A 22,530-nucleotide genomic window follows, 5' to 3' on the forward strand; every position below is an offset into this window, starting at 1 on the left:
CTGATTCATGGTAAAATCGACACCGCAAACAGGAGTCAGCAAAGCTGATTTTGCAGTATGCTTTTTCTCGGACACACTTAAAGTTTTTAGTTAAAATGGCCCACGACAAACAATAACATTCGCAAAATTTGAATTGAAAAATTCTGAAACAAATAGTAAAAAAATTATCTTAGTTCGGGGAAGACCTCACTGCCCAGCCACCCAATTGCTTCGAAAACAGACCCAAGTCGCAGCATTTTTTGTGCAATATTTGCGCGCTACACGGCCGACAGGATTCAAACCCATGACCTCTCCCTCACGTGTAACCTCCTCTATTGCACCACACTCTTATGTCTATACTTCGTTTTCTTTCCCCACATATTATACTAAACCGAGTGTAAATTGATTGTTTGAGGCCAAAAAGAATTCAACTAAAAAATTATCAGTTACGAAGTTTAATAACATTTTGAGATTTAAAACTTTCGTTTTGGCTGTTTCCCCATTCGAGATTGTTTACAAAATTTGAAATTCACTTTTTACCATGTGCCTTGATCTGGCACATAACAAAGGTCTCGTCGGACGTCTGATTTTTAGGTAGCGGACAGGCCGCTCACAATGGACGGACCTCCCATCGGTAAGACATTCGTACGTCCGATTTTTAGGTAGCGGACAGGCTGCTCACAATGGACGGACCTCCCATCGGGAAGACATTCGTACGTCCAAACGTCTTCATTAGCTTTTCGGATGTCCGAACATTTTGACCGGCGGACAGTCCGCCCCGAGTCTCATCGGACGTCTAATTTTTAGGTGGCAGGCCGTTTGCTCCCAACGGGCGGACTGTCCGCCGGTCAAGACATTCGGACGTTCGAACATTCCCATTAACTGTTCGGATGTCCGAACATCTTGAGCAGCAAACGGTCCACCCCGAACTTCTGGATTTGCCATGTGCTTTGCCGCGGGAACACGGCAAAAAATATTGGCACACGGCAAACGTCTTTATTTGCTGAGTGCCCTTCGTGGCGCACGGCAAAAGCAACGGCCGTTGCCCGACCATTGGTGATAATGGTTACACAGGTATGGTAGTAATGTGCATCACCAGCACCAACAAATCATTTGGCCATTGTCTGCATCAACAGGCAACCATTAAGAATGAACACTGTAATTCAGATAATGGCAATCATCAAGAATGACCACTGTAATTCAGATAATGGCATAACACTACTGCTAAATAAGTCATGTCATGTCAATGTCATGCCATGCCCCGGGTAGCACAACCAAGCAAACAACACCTTGGAGATCCAACCACAAAAGGAGTCTCAAGTTCCATTAGTGCCATCCAACACCAAAACTCTTTTCTCATATGATGTGATGACGATGCATCATCACCACCAGTGCTTCCATGCTTCCATAAACACAACAGCAAGCAAAAAGCATTCAACTCAACTGGATGTAGGTTTTCAGCTTTTCCAGCTCATCCATACATTCTTATAACATCATAAAATTTCTCTAGTTAATGGGGTGGTATTGTGCCGATACCCGCTTGGGGGGGAGCTTCCGTAGAACGAAGAGGACTAGCGCAGATGGCAATATCTCCGTCAGCTGCACAATGGAAGTACATTTATTAAGAATACTAATGCCATGGATAAAATATATGCTATAATAGCGAGGACAAGGCAGTGTTAGCTCTTTTACCGTGTAGTAGAACAAGTCTAGGATTGGATGGTCTAAAACCTCCAGAGATACGTCGGGATCAAATGCAGATAATGCCACCTACCACAGCACACATAAGGAGAAATTCAAAACAAAAAGAAGTACAATATGTGCAATTCCTTTATATGAGGAATGTTTCCAAATCGAATTAAAGCACAAATTCATTCTTCTAATGAATGCAAAGGAACTAGTTGACTACGTTTGGTGGCGTCATGTCCGTATTATACAGGTCAACATCACATGTCCCACTTTCAGATCAACCAATGGAATAACCAATCTTCATAATTGCACACTACCAATCAGTAAGTAAGAATACTCACCACGACACATCTTATCAGGAAGCAGGTCACACAAATTGCTGTCACAGTCCCAACCTGATACATTTTAGAAAATGCAACGGCAGAGTGAAAATTTTGGAGATATAAATGATAGACCGAATAACCCATTGATACGTTATTAAGACCGGTGAGGAACGAAAATTGTACCTTCCAAAACCAAACAATTTCAATTATACACATAGATATCATAAACTAACAAGTTGGTCGGTAGACCAATGGCGAATACGACACAAGATTTAACTACAGTCACTGAGCTCCAAAAGACATTTTTCGGACACTGCAAGAGAATTAAGTGTTCAATACATGCCTATTTGTACTGTTTGTTTAAACAAGAGTATGTATGTGCTAACAAATAATGTGAACCAAATGATAGACCCTAATAGCATTCTATGTCAGCAATTTGGTTATCGATCTCTGCAGTAGCCTTTCCATGGGCAGTTTGAACATGAAAGGTAGCTGTTAAAGGGTCACAATCACCTCATAAAGCTTCTTTTGCCGCCCCTTGGATTCAATAGGGAATCGTCTCAGCAAGAAGAATAACCTGAAGGGAAGCAGCAGCACAATTTTACGTAATAGAAATGTAAGGCTGCAAGTCAGTACAAGAGGAAAAGACACTAAAACATTGGGTCACCTTCCACCGTATACTGAAAAGCCAAGAAGGGCGACGAAGGAGACAGCTACAATGAAGATTTTGCTGGCCAGCTCAACGGCGGCATTATCATTTATTCCGAGGTATATCCATATGCAGACCTGTCCAGATGTCGAAGCAGAGGTACTGAGTCAAAGTTAGCGAAGATTATTTTGAAAAATTCGGTGGATTTGAAGTTAAGAAAAAAAGAAAAAGGCATAAAAGAAATTCCATGGACAGGAAGTAAGAGACAGGAGGGAGAGGAAGAGACCTGAACTACATATATGATGCTGTTAACGGCAATGTATGCGGGCCTTAGCTTGTCCGTTGGGAGACTCCTAGCCTGCAATTCGAGCAACATTAGTGCTATGTTATTTGAGAATGAAGGATTAAAATGAGGAGAGGATTTGCAATAAAAAAAGTTTAGGTACCTGATGGTATATTTCTGCCCAGAAGAGGACGAGTAGGGTGTATGTGGAGAAGAAGAGCAAGCCGGGGAGATCAAGTAACACCAGCTTATATACCTGTGTGAGGGAGTATGCAGAATGTTGATGTAAATTTAGGTACAAGAAGAGCAGAGGGCATCCATCTTGATAGCACATATATATATGAAGGCAAAAGAAAAAGGTAAAGTAGTAGCTAGGCGGAGAATGGGCGGTTTCTTACTTTTGTGTGGAGGAGGAAGACATGGACGTGGAAGCCGAAAACGAGAGCACGAACTGCAGTTGTTTGGGGGAATGGTTAGTTGAGTTGAGGATGAATTGGAAATCCAATGAAGGGCAGGGGAGAAGAGAAGCAAGCAGTTGTTTGTGATTAGATTAGATTAGATTTACCCCCATTGACAAGGAAGTTCATGAGGTGGAAGATCTTCTGCGTGGTCCATCCGAGCTCGGGCACCCGTCGCTGGATCCTGATGAGCTGAATCTGCAAGCACAAGAGGGGAGGGATTGGATTTGAGTATTGGAGCAAAGTAGGGGCAGGCAGCAGCAGCAATCGGCGAAGAGCAGCAGCTCCCTCAGATGAAGCACTAATTTGATTTGAGAAGGGCGAGCCCTGCCCTGCCCTGCCTTTGCCCCCCCCCCCCCCCCCCCCCCCCCAACAGAGACTAGGGGCATGGAGGATACTAACTAGGAAGAGAAGAGAAGAGAAAAGGGGGAAGGTGTACCTACCAGTGCTACGGCGGAGACTAGGGCGTATGCGGCGGCGAGGGAGAAGAAGACCCCGTCCTGCCACTGGCGCGACTCGTTGACGTCGTCCCACCAGCCCCGGACCCGGAGCGCGGCGGATGCAGAGGAGTAGGCACCGGAGGTAGCGGCGGCGAAGGAGGCCAGCTTCCTCATCTCGCTCTTCTTCTCTTCTCCGGGAGGGAAAAGGCGAGGGGGAGGGAGTTGTAATGCTCCGTGGCCGCCGGCGAGTCGCCGTCGACGTGAGATACACAGACAAGTCGGAATCGAGGGAGGAGCACCAGGCGGCGGACCTGGCCTCACGAGGTCTGTTTCGTTAAGCAAAACGTTCACGTTTCCTCTTTACAAGCCAGCGGGATTATATCCCCAATATCCACACACACTGACCACATGGTCCCACGCACACAGATGATTACCCTGCATGTTTCTGGCCTTCACGTTTACACTTTCGTCTTCCTCGTTGGACCCGTGGTCACAACATCTTCCCCTCCTGGAGAACGAGCATGTCCCCATGCGAGCGCCGTCGGAAAACACTGCTGAAGCACATGATAATCTTCCCATATAGCCGACGCTTCAGATAATTTGGTCCACTTGATCAAGACTTGGGGCACCGCACAATTACCCTTCTTCACTAGGCGACGATCAAGTATAGCTTGAGGAACAACATCAGACCCATCTAGATGGACTTCTTGTGGAAGGTCATAGAACACTGGTGTATGATCTGGAGTGAGCTTTTAATTGCGACACATGGAAAGTAGGGTGAAGTAAACTAGAATCAGGTAAATTCAGAGTATAAGCGGCCTGACCAATCTTCTGGAGAATCGTGAAAGGTCCATAGTACTTCATGGACAACTTGGGAAATGGTCGATTGACTAAGGAGGACTGGGCATATGGTTGCAATTTAAGAAGCACTCGATCACCCACTTGGAAGGAAGTGTCAGTTCTCAACCGATCTGCTGAAAGCTTCATACAAGCCTGAGCCTTGGCCAAGTGATCCTTTAACAATTCTGAATGCAATTGACGATCAGCAATGAATTCAGCAAGCAGAGGTGGAGTGTCTGAAGCCACAGCAACTGGAACTCCCACAAACGGATCATAACCGTATAAAGCTTTGAATGGGGAACAACCCAGCGCTACATGATGAGTAGAATTATACCAGAACTCAGCCTGTGATAACCAGGACTTCCATTTAGCCGGAGAATCACCCACTGAACACCTCAAATACATTTCTAGACACTGATTAACCCTTTCAGTCTGTCCATCCGTTTGAGGATGATATGCCGTGCTGAGATTCAGATTGACACCCAAAAGCTTGAATAACTCCTTCCAAACGTGATTGGTGAACACCTTGTCACGATCTGAAACCATAGAGCGAGGTAAACCATGTAATTTAACCACTGTATCAAACAGGAACCGAGCTACTGAGATGGTAGTGTAAGGATGCTTCAGGGGTAAGAAGTGAGCATATTTAGTGAAACGGTCTACCACCACCAAGATCACACTATAACCCTCTAACTTGGGCAACCCTTCAATGAAATCAAGTGAGATATCCTGCCAGGCCCCTGCTGGAATTGGTAAAGGCTGGAGCAGTCCTTGTGGATGAGTATGGAGATGTTTAGCCCGTTGGCATGTCAGACACTGTGAAATGAATGTTGCCACATCTTGCTTAAGACCCTTCCAAGAAAACATTTTCTTAATACTATGATAAATAGCTTGTTGGCCTGAATGACCTCCCACTGCACTAGAATGAAAGGCAGCAATAATTTTTGTTTGAATAGCTGAATTATCTCCCACCCAAATCCTGCCCTTGTGTCTGATCAGATTTTGCTGCAAGCTGTATCCCTGCTCATTAGGACTATGCACAGCCAATTGAGCTAGCAGCTCTTGTGCTCTGGCATCAGTCACATAAGAATTGATCACAGCCTGTATCCATTGTGGTTGGACTTGACTCACTGCTTGCAAGGCCAACGTATGCCCCACTCTGGACAAAGCATCAGCAGCTAGATTATCCTATCCCTTTTTGTAGAACACCTTAAATTGAAGACCCATGAGCCTAATCATAGCCTTCCTCTGCATTTCTGAATGGAGATTCTGTTCAGTGAGATAAGATAGACTTTTATGGTCTGTTTTGATCACAAATTCCCCTCTCTGCAAATATTGCCTCCACTTTTCCACAGCCATGATAAGTGCCAGAAATTCCTTTTCATATATGGATAAGTGCTTATGTGACTCCCCCAAAGCTTTACTCAGAAAAGCTACTGGTTGCCCATGCTGCATAAGTACTGCTCTAATTCCAATATCAGAAGCATCAGTTTCGACCTCAAAAGGCTCCTGGAAATTGGGAAGTGCCAACACAGGTGTAGTAACCATGGCCTGTTTCAATGTATCAAAGGCCTGCTGAGCTTCCTCAGACCAACAGAACTGCTTCTTTCTCAATAACCGGGTTAAGGGCTTGGCAATCAGTCCATAGTGTTTGACAAAACGACGGTAGTAGCCAGTGAGGCCAAGAAAACCTCTCAAGTCAGTCACTGACTGAGGTACTGGCCAATGTACCATAGCAGCTGTCTTTGTAGGGTCAGTAGCCACACCTGCTCCTGAGATAATATGACCGAGATACTCCAGCTGGAGCTGAGCAAAAGAACACTTAGTCATTTTTATATAGAGTTGATGCTCCTTCAGCTTATCTAAGACCTGTCTGAGATGAGCCACATGAGTATCCAAGGAGGGACTGTACACCAAAATATCATCTAAAAACACCATCACAAACTTCCGGAGAAAAGGATGCAACACCTCATTCATCAGACACTGAAATGTAGTAGGTGCATTGGTCAAGCCAAATGTCATGACTCTGAACTGGTAGTGGCCCTGGTGTGTTTTAAACGTTGTCTTGTGCTCATCCTCGGGCTTCATCCTCACTTGGTGGTACCCAGAACGCATGTCCAGCTTTGTGAAATACTTGCTACCTGCTAACTCTTCCAATATCTCCTTCATGATAGGCATGGGAAACCGATTTTTGATTGTTAACTCATTCAACCTTCTGTAATGTAACGCCCTAATTTGAATTTCAGCATTTATTAATAAATTAATTGGCTTTATTTAATTTTTTCTAAGGTTTAATGTGTTTAGCCTTGCATTTAATTTAATCTTGTTTCACAAGTGATTAAAATTTGTCTAAGTTTAAAAATTTTGTTGTTGCATTCATGCTGGTGCATGATTTTAATTATTTGAGTGTGGTTTGAATTCAAATTTATATTTGAATTCAAACTTTGTTTGTTTTAGAAATAGAAAAGTGATAGGAAATAGAATTAGAAAAGAGGAAAGAAATAGAAAAGGAAGGCCCAAACCTCAGCCCAGCCCGCTCTCCCTCTCCCACCGGCCCTTTTTCCCTCCCCAGCAAACCGGCCCATCCCGCGCAGGCCCGCTTCGCCCTCTCCTCCGCTGGCCCAGGCCGCCTCGGCTCCGCTCAGTCCGGCCCAGAGCGCAGCGCGTCAGCCAGCCCGGTGCCTCGCGCCCGCAGAGCACTCGCCCCCATCTCGCTGCGCCCCCAGGCCCATCCGTCGGCACCGTTCCCCCACCGCAGCGTCGCCCCTCCTCTCTCTGACACCCCGGGACCGCGCGTCAGCTTCGCCCCTTTCCTCCCGCAGCGCCCACGTTGAGTTCGCCGGGAATCTCGCGGCGGTTTCCCTGGGCACGCACGTCTAGGTTCCACGCCGCCCTATAAGAAGCACCCCGCAACCCCCCCCCCCCCCACATCAAATCCCCCCAGCGCCACCACCCCTAACCCTAGCCGCGCCGCCACCACCTCGCTCCGCAACGCAGAGGAACTGCGCCGCCGCGGTCCCGCCGATCCGCCGTGCCCAAGCCCCACCGGAGCTGCGCCCGAGCTTTGCCCCGACGCCAGGAGACTTCTCGAGGTCCCTGCTCGCGATCTCAGCCGGTGCAGCGGCCGGATTTAGACCCGAAGCCATCTCCGGTGAGACGCGCCGCCCGCACGATTCCCCGCCGCCGTTGACCTCAGAGCTTCTTTGACCCCTGGACCACCTTAGCAGGGCCCACTCGTGTCTTCCCGGCGAGTCAGCAGTCTTGGAGCACCCCCGCAGTGACCCGTCCACGGCCACCGCACCGATTCCGCCGCCGAACCTCGCCGACGACCCAACTGCGTGACGTCTCCGGCCACCAGGAGCCCTCGGTGAGCACCCCAAGGCCCCGCCGTACTTTTGCGCTAGCTACTTTAGTCTGTAGCGCACCCCAGAGGCCGCGCGAGCTCACCCCGGCGATGCCCCGCCGCGTTCGCCCGCCATCGCCGCCGCGCACGGCGCCCCGCGCCCCAATCCCTCCCCTGAGTGCCCCAGTGGCTTGCGCGTGCCACGGGCATGCTCCCGAGCCAAGCCGCGGCCCGAATCGGCCATGGGGACGCCGGTTTGGCCAACCCCGGCGACCCCCCCCCCCCCCCCGCCGCGGAGCAGAGCTCCGGCGACCTACCGCCGCCGCTCCCGCGCGCGAATCATGTCAGCCGCCCGATCCTGAAACAACGGCCACGATTAGATCCCTAGGACGTCCGATCTGGACCATTGGATCTAGATCCAGCGGCCGTAATCCAAAGATACCGGTTCGGCCGGTACCTTTTGCTAAAGAGACCCTGCTCTTTTTAGAATCCAACCCGCGGTCCACCTGAGTTCAAAAATAATTAGATTTAAGTCCTGGTTTTAACGCGTAGCTCCCTGAGTTTCTTTAAAATAGTACCCGCAGTCCAGGCTTGAAGTTTTTGCGAGTTAGACCCTGAAGTTTTAGTTTAATTACATTTAGGCCCTCGGCTTTAGCAGAAAAGTCCCTGGAACCCTGTTTTTCTTACAATTAAGCCCCTGAACCTTGTTTTAGGCCTAGTTTATGCGTTTTAGCTCCGTTTTAGGCGTTCTTTATGTCCACGCGATCGTTGTAACGCGTAGAATAGTTTTAGACTAGTTTAGTGTGCTGTTTTTATGTATTGATGTACTGTTTCTTAGTTTTTGCTAGTGTTTGCTTGTATGCTTATTATTGTGCATTGTTTTGGCCATGTGTTCGTGAGTAGACGTTGAGATACCGGAGGAGCCCCAGTACCAGTACTCGGAGCAGCCGTCTTCTGAGCACTTTGAGCAGCAGCAGGAGCAGTACGAGGAAGGCAAGTATAACATGAACAACCTATCACCTTTAAATATAATTTCATACTGCATTTTAATACTGTATGCCTATAAGGATTTCCTAGCCACTTTATATCCTTTGGGTTGCATTTTGGTTAGTTGTGCTAGGTGCCGCGCTATAACACATAATGGTCCTTTTTAATTAATTTGATTAATGGTATATGCAACTTAATTCTGAGAGTGGCACTCTGTGTGGCTTGAGTGGCTCACTTCTCATTAAAAATGGTTTTTGTAGAAACATGGTTTAGGGGGCCAGCACGGTGCTTATTGCTGGGTTGGCCACTCTCCATAAGGACCGGTTCATAGAGCGACAACCTGGGACAACAGCGCTACCACAAGACTGGAATGGGACGGTCTTGGCTTACTAATTAGGCCATTTTGGTTCGGGAGTAACTTACCTGCGGGGCAAGAGGGGAGTCGAGCTTCAATGGTCCCTACGCTACGAGGCTGGTCTGTGTTGTCTTGTACCCCCTCGAGGTGGGCCCCATCGTTGCATTGACTGAATCCTTAGCGGTTACACCTTACCAATGTGTCCTTTGTAACGGCCTCGTAGTGAGTTTGCTAGTCATCTCACCTAAGGAAGTGTGATGAACAACTGGCGTGGCTCACGACTTGTGGGTAAAGATGTGCAACCTCTGCAGAGTGTAAAACTGGTATACTAGCCGTGCTCACGGTTATGAGCGGCCCAGATCCTCCTTTTGATTAGTGGGGTTGTCTCCTTCCGACGAGGGAGGTGCCTCTCGGGGTTACCTTGGTGGCTTGGTTTTGGTCTGGTTCTCAGTAGTATCATGAGTAAGTTTGACTAATTACTATGTAACTGGGTTAATGGTAATTCATCAACTCGTAGTAAATAGCTTTAATAAAATTTTGCCAAGACTTAAAAGCTAATGCAGTTGAGTCAGCCAACCTTAGAGCCTCATAGTTTGTGTTATACTTGTTGAGTACAAGTTGTGTACTCACTCTTGCCTCTTCTCTACTTTTTCCTCTTGGATACGCTACTGCTGCTCAGTTCCTGTCGGCACGAGGGAGTTCGCTCAGCGCTACCAGGACTACGAGGACTTCTAGGCGTTCGTCTCCCAGTCGACGTCCCTGTGGCGCCCTGCTCAGCTTCTGAGAGTTTATCGTATTTTGTACTTCGCTTCCGCTGTATCAGACATTTTGTCATTAATGTAATAAATAACATTTGTATTCGCTTATTTATATCTTTTTACGTGATATGTGCTATGATATACTGTTCATTCTGTTGTATATACGTGTGACTTGATCCTGGCACGTATATGATTGCTCGGTTTATGTCCTTTTATAAACCGGGTGTTACAGAGTGGTATCAGAGCCATATCGACTGTAGGACGAAGCCTAGATAGAACTGGTCGAGTTGTAGGACTTCTTCTCTCCAATCCTCGTCTGCTGAAACTATTTCGCTATTATACCCCTTGAATTCTATGATTTTTACCCGTCTTGCCTTGATTCCTCTCTCTGAAGAATAGTTATCGTAGATTTGGCTTGAATCAGTCATCTGACCACCATGAGTATTAGCTAGGTGACCCTTTTATAATAATACGATAGCACGTTCTGCGACGCGTTGTGTTAGTCGAGTCGTATGTTAAACTCGGCTAAGTTGTGAAAATTGTCTACTTGTTATTATGCTACATGTTTGATTTGGATTTTTGAATGATTGTATAGCTTAGTAGTTTAAAGTTGTTTAAAGAAAATCACTCTTATGCTAAAGTTAACTAATTAATAAAATGAGTTAGATCGTTGGGGGTAAAACAGTCCACTCTATCCTGTCTACTTTATCATGGCTGAGTCTTTTTCCGCAAAGAGTTATCATATCCATCTGAATTTATTCCTGCAATATCCTTACTCGTGAAATCTTTTGTCCAAAATCAGATGGTGAACACCAGGCGTGGTTCTGACCAGCAGGGGCAGAACAACCAGGGTCAGAACACCCAGGGGATCGGGATCCTGATGCCGCCGCCTTTGACTCCGGAGCAGTACTTCCAGCTCCAGATGTAGATGATGGCCACCCTGAACAACACTGTTCAGGCTCTTCAGCAGGCTCACACTCAGCCTCCGCCAACTCCACCGCCGCAGCCTCGCGATAGGCGTGCTGAGTTCCTGAGAGGTCACCCGCCGACGTTTTCTCACACGTCCGACCCTCTTCAGGCTGACGACTGGCTCCGTGCAGTGGAGCGTCAGCTGGACATCGCCCAGTGCGATGATCGAGAGAGAGTTCTGTACGCAGCAGGACAGCTGCGAGGGGAAGCTTTGGACTGGTGGGAGTCCCACCCAGTTCAGGACCGCGAGGCTCTCACTTGGCTCCAGTTCCGGGAGCGGTTCCGCAGCCACAACGTCCCCGCGGGCGTTATGAAGATGAAGCAGAAGGAGTTCCTTGCACTGAAGCAGGTAATCTTAAATATAATCATTCAGCGGTTTCTTTTGAGCTAATGCCCCTTGTTCTATCCTTATTAATCTTGAGTTAATCTTTCGATATCTATCTGTCTTTGTCACTTCAGGGAACTATGTCGGTCACGGAGTATCGTGATCGCTTTCTTCAGCTGGCTCGCTACGCCCCTGCCGATGTTGCGGATGACCGCAAGAAGCAGGAGCACTTCATGGAGGGTCTTGAGGACTACCTCCAGTACGCGCTGCTCAACCTCCGCTTCGACGACTTCAACCATCTGGTTGACAGCGCGCTCAACACTGAGCGCAAGTACCTGGAGATGGAGGACAAGAAGAGGAAGATTGTCCCTGTTGCTTCCGGCAGCAACACTCGTCCTCGCCTCCAGCCGCCCCAGCAGTACCAGCAGCAGCAGTACCGGCCTCCCCAGCAGTACCAGCAGAGGCCGCAGCAGTACCCGCCTCGACAGCAGCAGGCAGGTCAGGGCCCGAGGTTACCGGCACCTCCGGCTCGTACTGCTCTACCAGCTCCGCCAGCACCTCAGGCTCCACGGCAGGCAGCTCCTCCTGCCGGACAGCAGTCTCCAGCACCTCCTCGTGTGTGCTATCACTGCGGCCAGCCGGGGCACTACGCCAACACTTGCCCCCGGAAGGCGCAGGCGGGACAGCTGGGGCGCCCAGCTCAGCCCAGGGCGCCAGCACAGGGCAGAGTGAACCACGTGACGGCCGAGTCAGCGGCCGAGGCTCCTAACGTGGTTATTGGTACGTTCATGGTCAACTCCCATCCAGCTACAGTGCTTTTCGATACTGGTGCTACTCATTCTTTCATCACCAAGTCATATGTTGAGGAGCATAGTTTCTTTACCACTGCATTAAGGAAGTGTCTGCTAGTCTCTTCACCGGGAGGGGAGTTGAGATCCCATATTGTTTGCCCCCGAGTCAGTGTAGCCATAAGGGGGGCAACGTTCAGTGCTGATCTGAGGGTGCTAGACACCAAGGGTATCGATGTGATTCTGGGAATGGATACTCTTGCCAAGTGGGGTGTCAGAATTGATTGTGCTCATTGGGCAGTTCACCTGACAGCATCTGATGGCCAAGAGGTGACAGTCAGTGCTTCAGAGCCTTCTGGATTTCTTCATCAGATGGAGGCTAGACCCACGGATGGTATTCGCGTGGTGTCTGAATTCCCGGATGTCTTTCCGGATGATCTGCCAAGTATGCCGCCTGAACGCGCCATTGAGTTTTGTATTGATCTCTTGCCTGGCACAGCTCCTATTGCAAAGCGGCCCTACCGTATGGCACCTATAGAGCATGAAGAAGTTAAGAAGACTATTGATGAGTTGCTAGCCAAGGGCTATATCCGTCGCAGCTTCTCTCCTTGGGCTTTTCCATTGTTGTTGGTAGATAAGAAGGATGGCTCGAAGAGAATGTGTGTCGATTATCGGGAGCTGAATGCAGTTACTATCAAGAACAAGCATCCACTGCCCCGTATTGAGGATCTCTTTGATTTGCTTCGAGGTGCTCGTATATTCTCGAAGATTGATCTTCGTTCGGGTTATTTTCAGCTGAGGATCCGTCCTGGGGATATTCCGAAGACGGCATTCACCTGCAAGTACGGGCTATATGAGTATACGGTCATGTCCTTCGGCTTGACTAATGCCCCGGCTTTCTTCATGCATCTGATGAACATGGTTTTCATGGATTATCTGGATGTTTTCGTGGTGATCTTCATTGATGATATTCTGATCTTCTCCAAGACAGAAGAAGAGCATGAGGAGCATCTGAGACTCGTATTGCAGAGATTGAGAGAGCATCAGCTGTATGCCAAGTTCAGCAAGTGCGAGTTCTGGATTGACGAGGTTCCATTCCTCGGTCATGTTATCTCTCAGGGAGGCATTGCTGTTGATCCGAGCAAGGTGAAGGATGTGCTAGAGTGGGAGACACCGCAGACAGTAAAAGAAGTCAGGTCGTTCTTGGGCTTAGCAGGATATTATCGGAGGTTCATTGAGAATTTCTCCAAGATCGCGAAGCCTTTGACTTCTTTGCTGGAGAAAAATGTGGTTTTCGTATGGACTGATGAGCGTCAGAGGGCCTTTGATGAGCTGAAGAAAAGGTTGACTACGGCGCCAGTCCTGACTCTGCCAGACCAGACGAAGAGATTCACGGTGTATTGTGATGCTTGGAAGGATGGTCTTGGGTGTGTTCTGATGCAGGAAGGCAGAGTGATAGCTTATGCTTCACGGCAGTTACGTCGGCATGAGCTGAATTATCCCACCCATGATCTTGAGTTAGCCGCAGTTGTGCATGCTCTGAAGATTTGGAGGCATTACTTGTATGGACAGCGTTGTGATATCTACACTGATCACAAGAGCCTCAAGTACATTTTCACGCAGAATGAGCTGAACATGCGGCAGAGAAGATGGCTAGAGTTAGTCAAGGATTATGACCTGGAGATTCACTATCATCCGGGCAAGGCTAATATTGTAGCAAATGCTTTGAGTAGGAGAAGCTATGTCAACATGGCCGTGGCTTTCCAGATGCCTTCAGAGTTATGCGAGGAGTTCGAGCAGTTGAGTCTGGGCTTCTTGCATCATACTTCGAGGGCAGCGTTTGAGGCAGTACCGACTCTTGAGTCAGAGATCAGGCAGCATCAGAAAGATGATGAGAAGCTGCAGGAGATTCGTGAGTTGCTCAAGAAGGGCAAGGCTCCACATTTCAGAGAGGATGATCAGAGTACCTTGTGGTACAAGAACCGGATCTGTGTGCCAGATGTAAAGGATCTCTGGAAGTTGATTCTAAGTGAGGCCCATGATACAGCATACTCTATTCATCCGGGCAGCACGAAGATGTATTATGATCTGAAGGAACGTTTCTGGTGGTATGGGATGAAGCGTTCAGTGGCAGAGTACGTGGCTATTTGTGACACCTGTCAGCGTGTCAAGGCTGAGCATCAGAGGCCAGCAGGTCTGTTACAGCCTTTGAAGATTCCAGAGTGGAAATGGGAGGAGATCACTATGGACTTCATTGTTGGATTGCCTCGTACTCAGAAAGGGTACAACTCCATATGGGTAGTAGTGGATCGATTGACGAAGGTTGCCCACTTCATTCCAGTGAACACTACTTACTCCGGTGCTAGACTTGCAGAGTTGTACATCTCTCGGATTGTCTGCTTGCATGGTATGCCCAAGAAGATCATATCCGACAGAGGGTCTCAGTTCACTTCTCGATTCTGGGAGCAGCTCCATGATTCATTGGATACGAAGCTGCGTTTCAGTACGGCTTATCACCCTCAGACAGATGGGCAGACAGAGAGAACCAACCAAGTGTTGGAGGATATGCTGAGAGCTTGTGCCATTCAGTACGGTACTAGTTGGGATAAGTGCCTGTCTTATGCTGAGTTCTCTTGTAACAACAGCTATCAGGCCAGTCTGAAGAAGTCCCCCTTCGAGGCATTGTATGGCAGAAAGTGCAGGACTCCTCTCTATTGGGACCAGATTGGTGAGAAGCAGCTCTTTGGCCCTGAGATCATAGATGATGCTAGAGCAGATGGTTCAAGCTGTGCGAGAAAATCTGAGGATTGTACAGAGCAGACAGAAGAGCTATGCAGATGGCAAACGGAGAGACCTGACTTTCAGTGTTGGTGATTATGTGTACCTGAAGGTGTCTCCGATGAGAGGAATCCGCAGATTCAATGTCAAGGGGAAGTTAGCACCTCGGTATGTGGGGCCATTCAAGGTGCTAGAGCGGAAAGGCGAAGTTGCTTATCGCCTGGAGTTACCTCTCAGCCTCTCAGGAGTTTATGATGTCTTCCATATATCTTAGCTGAAGAGGTGTCTGCGAGTACCCGAGGAGCAGGCACCACTGGATGGAGTAGATGTGCAGGAAGATCTGACTTATACTGAGCATCCGGTGAAGATTCTGGAGACATCAGAGAGGGTTACTCGGAACAAGCGCATCAGGATGTGCAGAGTTCAGTGGAGTCATCACAGTGAAGCTGAGGCTACATGGGAGCGAGAAGATGAGCTGAGGAAGACATATCCAGATCTCTTTGCTAGCCAGCCTAGCTAAATCTCGAGGACGAGATTTCTTTAAGGGGGTAGGGTTTGTAACGCCCTAATTTAAATTTCAGCATTTATTAATAAATTTTATAGGCTTTATTTAATGTTTTCTAAGGTTTAATGTGTTTAGCCTTGCATTTAATTTAATCTTGTTTCACAAGTGATTAAAATTTGTCTAAGTTTAAAAACTTTGTTGTTGCATTCATGCTGGTGTATGATTTTAATTATTTGAGTGTGGTTTGAATTCAAATTTGTATTTGAATTCAAACTTTGTTTGTTTTAGAAATAGAAAAGTGATAGGAAATAGAATTAGAAAAGAGGAAAGAAATAGAAAAGGAAGGCCCAAACCTCAGCCCAGCCCGCTCTCCCTCTCCCACCGGCCCTTTTTCCCTCCCCAGCAAACCGGCCCATCCCGCGCAGGCCCGCTTCGCCCTCTCCTCCGCTGGCCCAGGCCGCCTCGGCTCCGCTCAGTCCGGCCCAGAGCGCAGCGCGTCAGCCAGCCCGGCGCCTCGCGCCCGCAGAGCACTCGCCCCCGTCTCGCTGCGCCCCCGGGCCCATCCGTCGGCACCGTTCCCCCACCGCAGCGTCGCCCCTCCTCTCTCTGACGCCCCGGGCCCGCGCGTCAGCTCCGCCCCTTTCCTCCCGCAGCGCCCGCCCGCGTTGAGTTCGCCGGGAATCTCGCGGCGGTTTCCCTGGGCACGCATGTCTAGGTTCCACGCCGCCCTATAAGTAGCGCCCCGCGACCCCCCTACATCCCATCCCCCCAGCGCCACCACCCCTAACCCTAGCCGCGCCGCCACCACCTCGCTCCGCAACGCAGAGGAACTGCGCCGCCGCGGTCCCGCCGATCCGCCGTGCCCAAGCCCCACCAGAGCTGCGCCCGAGCTTCGCCCCGACGCCAGGAGACTTCTCGAGGTCCCTGCTCGCGATCTCAGCCGGTGCAGCGGCCGGATTTAGACCCGAAGCCATCTACGGTGAGACGCACCGCCCGCATGATTCCCCGCCGCCGTCGACCTCAGAGCTTCTTTGACCCCTGGACCACCTTCGCAGGGCCCACTCGTGTCTTCCCGGCGAGTCAGCAGTCTTGGAGCACCCCCGCAGTGACCCGTCCACGGCCACCGCACCGATTCCGCCGCCGAACCTCGCCGACGACCCAACTGCGTGACGTCTCCGGCCACCAGGAGCCCTCGGTGAGCACCCCCAAGGCCCCGCCGTACTTTTGCGCTAGCTACTTTAGTCTGTAGCGCACCCCAGAGGCCGCGCGAGCTCACCCCGGCGATGCCCCGCCGCGTTCGCCCGCCATCGCCGCCGCGCACGGCGTCCCGCGCCCCAATCCCCTCCCCTGAGTGCCCCAGTGGCTTGCGCGTGCCACGGGCATGCTCCCGAGCCAAGCCGCGGCCCGAATCGGCCACGGGGACGCCGGTTTGGCCAACCCCGGCGACCCCCCCCCCCCCCCCCCCCCGCCGCGGAGCAGAGCTCCGGCGACCTACCGCCGCCGCTCCCGCGCGCGAATCATGTCAGCCGCCCGATCCTGAAACAACGGCCACGATTAGATCCCTAGGACGTCCGATCTGGACCGTTGGATATAGATCCAGCGGCCGTAATCCAAAGATACCGGTTCGGCCAGTACCTTTTGCTAAAGAAACCCTGCTCTTTTTAGAATTCAACCCGCGGTCCACCTGAGTTCAAAAATAATTAGATTTAAGTCCTGGTTTTAACGCGTAGCCCCCTGAGTTTCTTTAAAATAGTACCCACAGTCCAGGCTTGAAGGTTTTGCGAGTTAGACCCTGAAGTTTTAGTTTAATTACGTTTAGGCCCTCGGCTTTAGCAGAAAAGTCCCTGGAACCCTGTTTTTCTTACAATTAAGCCCCTGAACCTTGTTTTAGGCCTAGTTTATGCGTTTTAGCTCCGTTTTAGGCGTTCTTTATGTCCACACGATCGTTGTAACGCGTAGAATAGTTTTAGACTAGTTTAGTGTGCTGTTTTTATGTATTGATGTACTGTTTCTTAGTTTTTGCTAGTGTTTGCTTGTATGCTTATTATTGTGCATTGTTTTGGCCATGTGTTCGTGAGTAGACGTTGAGCTACCGGAGGAGCCCCAGTACCAGTACCCGGAGCAGCCGTCTTCTGAGCACTTTGAGCAGCAGCAGGAGCAGTACGAGGAAGGCAAGTATAACATGAACAACCTATCACCTTTAAATATAATTTCATACTGCATTTTAATACTGTATGCCTATAAGGATTTCCTAGCCACTTTATATCCTTTGGGTTGCATTTTGGTTAGTTGTGCTAGGTGCCGCGCTATAACACATAATGGTCCTTTTTAATTAATTTGATTAATGGTATATGCAACTTAATTCTGAGAGTGGCACTCTGTGTGGCTTGAGTGGCTCACTTCTCATTAAAAATGGTTTTTGTAGAAACATGGTTTAGGGGGCCAGCACGGTGCTTATTGCTGGGTTGGCCACTCTCCATAAGGACCGGTTCATAGAGCGACAACCTGGGACAACAGCGCTACCACAAGACTGGAATGGGACGGTCTTGGCTTACTAATTAGGCCATTTTGGTTCGGGAGTAACTTACCTGCGGGGCAAGAGGGGAGTCGAGCTTCAATGGTCCCTACGCTACGAGGCTGGTCTGTGTTGTCTTGTACCCCCTCGAGGTGGGCCCCATCGTTGCATTGACTGAATCCTTAGCGGTTACACCTTACCAATGTGTCCTTTGTAACGGCCTCGTAGTGAGTTTGCTAGTCATCTCACCTAAGGAAGTGTGATGAACAACTGGCGTGGCTCACGACTTGTGGGTAAAGATGTGCAACCTCTGCAGAGTGTAAAACTGGTATACTAGCCGTGCTCACGGTTATGAGCGGCCCAGATCCTCCTTTTGATTAGTGGGGTTGTCTCCTTCCGACGAGGGAGGTGCCTCTCGGGGTTACCTTGGTGGCTTGGTTTTGGTCTGGTTCTCAGTAGTATCATGAGTAAATTTGACTAATTACTATGTAACTGGGTTAATGGTAATTCATCAACTCGTAGTAAATAGCTTTAATAAAATTTTGCCAAGACTTAAAAGCTAATGCAGTTGAGTCAGCCAACCTTAGAGCCTCATAGTTTGTGTTATACTTGTTGAGTACAAGTTGTGTACTCACTCTTACCTCTTCTCTACTTTTTCCTCTTGGATACGCTACTGCTGCTCAGTTCCTGCCGACACGAGGGAGTTCGCTCAGCGCTACCAGGACTATGAGGACTTCTAGGCATTCGTCTCCCAGTCGACGTCCCTGTGGCGCCCTGCTCAGCTTCGGAGAGTTTATCATATTTTGTACTTCGCTTCCGCTGTATCAGACATTTTGTCATTAATGTAATAAATAACATTTGTATTCGCTTATTTATATCTTTTTACGTGATATGTGCTATGATATACTGTTCATTCTGTTGTATATACGTGTGACTTGATCCTGGCACGTATATAATTGCTCGGTTTATGTCCTTTTATAAACCGGGTGTTACATGTAATCAACACAGAAACGCCAACTTCCATCTTTCTTTTGAATCAGAAGGACTGGTGAAGCAAAAGGGCTAGAGCTTGGCACTACAAGACTAGCCTGGAGCATGTCTCTGACTTGTTTCTCTATTTCATCTTTGTGGTGGGGAGAATTTCTATAAGGTTTAGAATTCATAGGAACAGCATTGTGCAGCAATGGATTAGCGTGGTCATAAATCCTACTAGGTGGTAACTGTTTGGGAATGTCAAACACATCAGCATACTGGTGCAGTAGGTCTTCAATTACCACAGGAAGCTCCTGATCAGGATTAACTGGCTGCTGGTGAACAATTGCAAATGCCCAAATGTCATTTCCTTTCCACCATTTCACTAACTGGTCTGCAGACAGCTCCTGCACACCAGGAACTGCAGGCTTGACTCCTGTCAGAGACACAGGCTGCCCTTTGTAGGAAAATTCCAATATCTTATCTGCCCAATGACAAGTCATTGGACTAAGAGGTTTCAGCCAGTCATACCCTAGGATAGCATCAAAAGTAGTGATATCCAACACTCTCATATCAGCATGCAAAGTATGTCCATTACACCACCAAGCCATATTAGGAACCCATAAGTCAGAAACCAGAATTTGACCATTGGCTAGTCTAACCTGCTGAGGTGTAGTAGGAACAGGTTGAATACCCACTATGTCCAAGAAAGCAGCACTAACAAAACTATGAGAACTCCCAGTATCAACCAATGTCAACATAACTTTGTTCTGTACTAATGCCCTAAGGTGCATGGCTTCACCCTGAGCAGTTCCAGCAAGAGCATTCAGAGAGAGCTGGCAAAATTCAGAAGCCAGAGAATCTTCGAGCTCCAATTGGGCAACCACCTCTTCAGATAAGGGCATATCCAAAGAATTAGAAACTAAAGCATTCACCTGAGCTTTGGGGCGTTGGGCACAGACTGCTGCATGATTTGGATCATACTTGTCACCACAATAGTAACACAGATTGTTTGCCTTGCGATAATTCAAAGTTTACCTTTCTTTCCACATGGAAGACTTGAAATCCTGGTTTCCCTTCTCCTTTCTAACCACCAGAGGTGAACTTGGAAGAGGCAGTCGATTTTGACCATTTCTGCTTCCCTTTTTCCAATACTTGTTGCTGAACCTTTGCTAAGAGAATAGCTTGATCCACATCCTTGGGTACTTGAGCACGTACTCCAGCACTGATATCCAACTTAAGCCCTTTGACAAACTGAGACACAAAGAAGGTGTCATCAAAACCTGAATTATGCATAGTAATTTCAAACTGAAGATTCTCAAAGGCTGCAGCATAATCCTCCACAGAGTCTGTTTGTTTAAGTTCCAACAATTCACTCATAGCATCCCTGTAGTCATTAGCCCCAAACTTTTTTTCCACAGCAGCAATAAAAGTTGGCCAATCCCCTAAACCATTCTTCTGCTTGTACACTTGTAGCCACTTTGCAGCGTTACCATCCATATTCAGTGCAGCCACAGTCGTCCAAAAAGCTTCATCGATGTTGCACAGCTCAAAGTAATCCAAACATTTGGACTTCCAGATACAAGGATTAGTTCCATCAAAAGTAGGACAGGACATCTTAGGCGTAACATGACGATGACCAGAGAATTGCGCCGGCTCACGTCTCATGCGATTACCAAAAGGTGGAGCACGCTGATGTGGCCCAGTAGGAGGCGGACGGAAAGAGTGAAATCCACGGTCAGGTAAGCCCTGGGACAGAGTATGACTAGGTGGTGGTTCCTCGTGGTCGGGTATTGGCGGCTGATTCAGAGTGATGCGCGCCACTGCCTCCCCGGTTAACTCGATCTGTTTGGCTAGGATCTGCTGGTCTTTCAAAATCTGCTCCATAACCCTATTCCCCAAGTTCATCTGTGATTCTAGGCGATCCTGATTGACTCCAATAGACTCCACTATAGCGAAAAGCAAGTCGAAATTCTCGTGTACCTGGGTCCAGCGCTCATCCTCCTGCTGAAAACGATCATCTATCTTGGCGAGGATAAACTGGGTCTGCACGGAAGGCTTAGGGGGTGCCGTGGCGACTGCACCTCAAACCCGGAGACACTGCTCGATTTGATGAAACCCCACCCTCCGGGGCCCGAACAGCGTCGATCCAAGCCGAAGGAGTACCGCAGTCGCAACCGGAACCCACGAACATCGACGAAATGTTCGCTGCCGTGCCGAACTGCAGAACAAAGGACCCAATCCCGATCTAATCCTAAGCGGCGCGAGAGTGGAGTGGTCGACGACGCTGGGCAGCTAACCGTCGATTTGCGGTGGCCGCCGCCAACTGGGAGTCGGTGGGCGGGGCGAGGACGCCGGAATCGGAGCGATTCACGGCGGAGCTGGTCGGCGACGTCGGTGTGACGCAGCGAACCGAATCGGGATCGAACAAAAGGGAACGGAGCGCGCCGAGGATACTGAATCTGATACCACTTATAATGCCCCGTGGCCGCCGGCGAGTCGCCGTCGACGTGAGATACATAGACAAGTCGGAATCGAGGGAGGAGGACCAAGCGGCAGACCCTGGCCTCACGAGCTCTGTTTCATTAAGCAAAACGTTCACGTTTCCTCTTTACAAGCCAGCGGGATTATATCCCCAATGCCCACACACACTGACCACATGGTCCCACGCACACAGACGACTACCCTGCATGTTTCACGCCTTCACGTTTACACCTTCGTCTTCCTCGTTGGACCCGTGGTCACAACAGGAGGGGAGCAGAATGGAGGCGCCGAGCAGCGGGAGTGAAGGGAGGGGGAGGCAAAGAGTCTCTCTCTCTTCTCTTCCTCTCCGCTATGGGTTTGCCTTTGCCTTCCTGTGTACCTAGAGAACACACGCGGCCTGGGCTGCGCGACGTGAGGAACAAGATGGATGGCACGGGGACAGGGGGGCCTACGCGTCAGTGTCGGTTTTGGTCGTGTGCGCTTGGGCCGTATCGGTGAGCCGGTGGGGCCCCTGCAGCAGCGTCAGTGGATTCATTGGGTTTGGCCGGCGGGCTCTGTCCGAGACAACAGAGGCACGTCCGTGCCGGCGCTCTCCACGTGGGTCTCACTTCACGAGGAAGGGGTCCCACCTGCCAGAGACTGTACATCCAACCTGACTAGCAAGTACCGTAGCATCCGTATCAAAATTCAATCTTCACAATATTTTAACCAATAATTTAACTATTAATTTTTTATTTTTATAATATAAACTTGTATGATTATAATATTTTACTAATAATTTGATTTTTTTTATTATATATAAATTTATATGATTAGATTCGTAATCAAATAAATTTTACATAGTTATAAGTTCAAAACCATAATTACATATGATAAATGAATGGTCATCACCAACCCTTGCTGGCCTTACATGTCGGGCTGGGCATTCGGGAGGAACCGGTTTGGTTCCTCGGTTCTTCCACAAATTCGGTTCCTGAGAAATAGGTACCGATCGGTTCTTTTCAGAGATGGGAACCGAAGAATTTTGGTTTCGGTTACTTCGGTTCGGTTCCGGTACTAACCGAAGGAACCGAGAAATCGGAGAGGACGG

General features: G+C 49.0%; 1 protein-coding gene across 2 annotated transcripts; it reads right to left on the reverse strand.

The window, feature by feature from the left end:
• Positions 1 to 1,141: 1,141 nt before the first annotated feature.
• Positions 1,142 to 21,836, reverse strand: LOC120659176 (tobamovirus multiplication protein 1-like). 2 transcript variants are annotated; one of them, XM_039937228.1, is made up of 11 exons: positions 21,710 to 21,836; positions 3,825 to 4,043; positions 3,489 to 3,579; positions 3,322 to 3,374; positions 3,087 to 3,179; positions 2,927 to 2,998; positions 2,659 to 2,777; positions 2,505 to 2,568; positions 2,010 to 2,063; positions 1,672 to 1,749; positions 1,142 to 1,578 (listed from the first exon to the last, which is right to left on the reverse strand). In XM_039937228.1, exons 2-11 carry the CDS (start codon positions 3,993 to 3,995, stop codon positions 1,486 to 1,488), a joined length of 888 nt encoding a protein of 295 aa, XP_039793162.1. In that variant the 5' UTR covers positions 3,996 to 4,043; positions 21,710 to 21,836; the 3' UTR covers positions 1,142 to 1,485. The 2 variants fall into 2 exon arrangements, with proteins under 2 accessions (XP_039793162.1, XP_039793161.1); XM_039937227.1 differs by lacking the exon at positions 21,710 to 21,836 and having other exon boundaries at positions 3,825 to 4,172.
• Positions 21,837 to 22,530: the final 694 nt, after the last annotated feature.

The sequence above is a fragment of the Panicum virgatum genome, chromosome 2N (genome assembly GCF_016808335.1).
Source record: "Panicum virgatum strain AP13 chromosome 2N, P.virgatum_v5, whole genome shotgun sequence".
Taxonomy (NCBI): domain Eukaryota; kingdom Viridiplantae; phylum Streptophyta; class Magnoliopsida; order Poales; family Poaceae; genus Panicum; species Panicum virgatum.

Excerpts from the sequence above, each read along its gene's own strand:
- LOC120659176 (XM_039937228.1), bottom strand. The coding sequence starts at position 3,995 with ATGAGGAAGCTGGCCTCCTTCGCCGCCGCTACCTCCGGTGCCTACTCC. Across the intron at positions 3,580-3,824 it reads TAGTCTCCGCCGTAGCACTG|ATTCAGCTCATCAGGATCCA; the intron begins GTAGGTACACCT and ends TTGTGCTTGCAG. Across the intron at positions 1,579-1,671 it reads TAGACTTGTTCTACTACACG|CTGACGGAGATATTGCCATC; the intron begins GTAAAAGAGCTA and ends TCCATTGTGCAG.